Source organism: Cryptosporidium hominis (genome assembly GCF_000006425.1).
Source record: "Cryptosporidium hominis TU502 chromosome 6 CHRO016061, whole genome shotgun sequence".
Taxonomy (NCBI): Eukaryota; Apicomplexa; class Conoidasida; order Eucoccidiorida; family Cryptosporidiidae; genus Cryptosporidium; species Cryptosporidium hominis.
In genome coordinates this window covers 1-3,086 of record NW_666835.1, presented here as the reverse complement: position 1 = coordinate 3,086, position 3,086 = coordinate 1, and the positions used below count along the sequence as shown (strand labels likewise).

Below are 3,086 nucleotides of genomic sequence, written 5' to 3'. Positions count from 1 at the left end.
CTGCAAATATATTCCATGCAATTAGACTTGATAACTGCCACTCTACTCCTCTCCATGTTGCAAAACATATGCTCAGAGTATGTAGGGAGACCAGACCAAATATATGGGTATATGCTGAACTTTTCACTGGTGACTACGAAGTAGATTTGGAATTTGAAAGAACTCTCGGATTTAATGCTTTAATTAGAGAAGCTATGAGAGCTGAAACACCAGGATCTTTAGGAAATTACGTAAGTAACTATAGTACAGCTCCAATTGGAGGCTTATCCACTGTTCCAAGTTTATTCCAAGCAGTTAATTCCGAGAATCTAAATAAAAAGAGTAACCAAGAAACTCTTATATCACTTCCTATACTGCAAGGAGCTAAACCTCTCAAGAGACTCTCATGTCCGGCAATCTTCTTTGATTGTACTCATGATAATGAAACTCCTTGCGAAATCCGTACTCCTATTGACACTTTACCAACAGCAGCTTTGGTTGCTTCAACTAATTGTGCTCTTGGCTCTACCAGAGGTTTTGATGAGATTGTACCTCATAATATTAGTGTAGTATCTGAAAGACGACTTTATCAAAACTATATTGTCAATGTTAATGGAAACGAAAAAAGTCAACCTAAAGGCAAAGAATCAATAGAATTAAGCTTAAGATCAAGATCTAATAGTTTTGGTCCATTTCAGAAACTTGCTAGTAATTATCTCACAGAGCCTTCTACAATTAACTGGAACTTTGGAGAAATCAAAAGTAATAATTCTAATATCTCCACAGAAATTACTGTTGAATGGAGACATCCTGCCAATACTGTTGAAATACGTGGAGATTGGGATGATTGGAAAGAAGGTATTCAACTTGAGAAACATCCAAACGGGAACTTTATCGCAAAACTCTTTATTAGGTTTGGAATGAAGCCAGAACAAACTCAAATTCATGATCAAGAAAGTAAGAATCATAACTCATCCAAAATTATTTATCCAATTAACTATCGTCTACAATATGAATATAAGTACATTGTAGATGGGAATTGGATGCATGATCCAAATCTACCCTATACTTCAGATGATAAAGGAAATACCAATAATATTATTACACTATTAAAGAGGCAAAGATCTATTGCTATGGTATCAAAATGGAAGCATGGTGATCAGCTTCCTGGCATTATGAGTGCCAGAAAGATTCTTAATAAGTTACACCAACAAATGGCTTTGTTTGGGTTCAATGAATCTCATGTACACTATCTCACTTCAGATATTTTGATGGTTCAGAGATATAATCCCAAGATCCAAGAAAATATTTATTTCATTACTCATTCTTCTTTTACTAGAAACAAGATTGATCAACTCCCAGAAACCATTATATTGGATGGTTGTATTAAAGATATAGTCTTTGCCGGTTCTTTGTTTGTTCCAAACTACACTTCAGTATATAAAAATGATACAAATAGAATACATGGATTAGATTCAGAACTTCATAAATACAAGAAACTTGAAGAAATCTCAACCTACTCTTACGATCCTGTAAAGAATATTACCATTATAAACTTTAATAAATTCCCTCCTGGATCACTAGTAATACTTCATACAATCAGACATCAAGGATTTTCTGTTACTCAAAATGCATTATGGAATTCTATAGAAATACACAACAAAGCTTACCAAAAATTCTTACAAATTGTCTGGAATCTGATCATTGTCATCCTTCTGATGCTATCAATTATATTCTATTTAGCTGTAACAACGAAGAACTTGACAGAAGCTCAGGAAGTAGAGGAGTATACAATGTTCCAAATCTTGGAGATTTTGTCTATTGTGGGATTTATAGCTGTATACATGCTTTTGATACTGCAAGAAAAATGGAAGATAATGGTACTAATCATCCATTTGTTTTACATCTTAAACAAGGACCTTGGTATATTAATTATGCAATTCAAAGATTAAAGGAATATAAAGGTACTGGATTTAATGGACATAAAAAATCTTATCCAAACTATTTGGAAAACTCAGATTCTGAGAATATTCGTCCATTATCAGAACTTGCTGAATGGATTGAGATACAGTACTCTTTGATCAACAAAATAGCAAATATACCAATAGAGTATATTATATCCTATATAGATATGATGTTTTCTTCCATTTACAGAAATATCTTATATTACGTTTTAAATAGCGAGAAAAGTAAAGTTTTACTTGAAACAAGTTCAAAAGATATCTCAGACTTCTTATTAAAACAAGATCCTTTATATTTTCATCTTCAACTAGCTACTTATCAGGTATATTCTTATGTACCATCATCTCCTTTAATTTGGAATTCCAAGATCCCATCTATTTCTGCAGGACTTCCTCACTTTTCAACAGGATTCATGAGAAGTTGGGGAAGAGATACATTTATTGCATTTAATGGTATTTTAATTTCTTCTAAAAGATATTTAGAAGCAAAACAAGAGATTCTTGGAGTCGCAAGGCTGATGAGGCATGGTTTAATTCCAAATCTGATAGACTCTGGAAATAGGCCGAGATATAATGCAAGAGATGCAACATGGTTCTTTTTGAATGCAGCTCTTGATTATTGTGTTAATATCCCAAATGGGTATCAAATCCTAAATGAGGATATTGAACTTAGATTCACATTAAATTTGGAGGAAGATTTGTCAAAGTTCAAGGAAGCTTTTGAATGGCTAAAAATTAAATTTGATTATACTCAAAGTGAAAGAAAAGACCTTAAAAATATTCGAATACTTAAATTTTCCGATATTATACAATATATTATGGTAAAACACGTTGTAGGCATTAAATTTAGAGAGGAGAATGCTGGAGTTCAGTTGGATGAGCAAATGACTGACTTGGGATTCAATATTGAAGTAAATTGGGACCCTTCTAATGGTTTAATTTTTGGTGGAAATATCCATAACTGTGGAACTTGGATGGATAAGATGGGTTCATCCGTGAAAGCTAATAATAAAGGAATTCCATCTTCTCCAAGAGATGGAGCAGACATTGAAATAATTGCTCTTTTATATTCATGTATTAATCATCTAATTACCCTTCAAAATTTGAATAGATTCCCTCATAAAGGAGTCACTCATCCAAGTTCTG

General features: G+C 32.8%; 1 protein-coding gene across 1 annotated transcript; it reads left to right on the top strand.

Annotated features, from left to right (window-relative positions):
• The first annotated feature begins 68 nt into the window (after positions 1-68).
• On the top strand, positions 69-1,931 carry Chro.60114 (glycine-rich protein 2 (GRP2)). The annotated part of the gene is made up of 1 exon (XM_660169.1): positions 69-1,931. One exon carries the CDS (start codon positions 69-71, stop codon positions 1,929-1,931), a length of 1,863 nt encoding a protein of 620 aa, XP_665261.1.
• Positions 1,932-3,086: the final 1,155 nt, after the last annotated feature.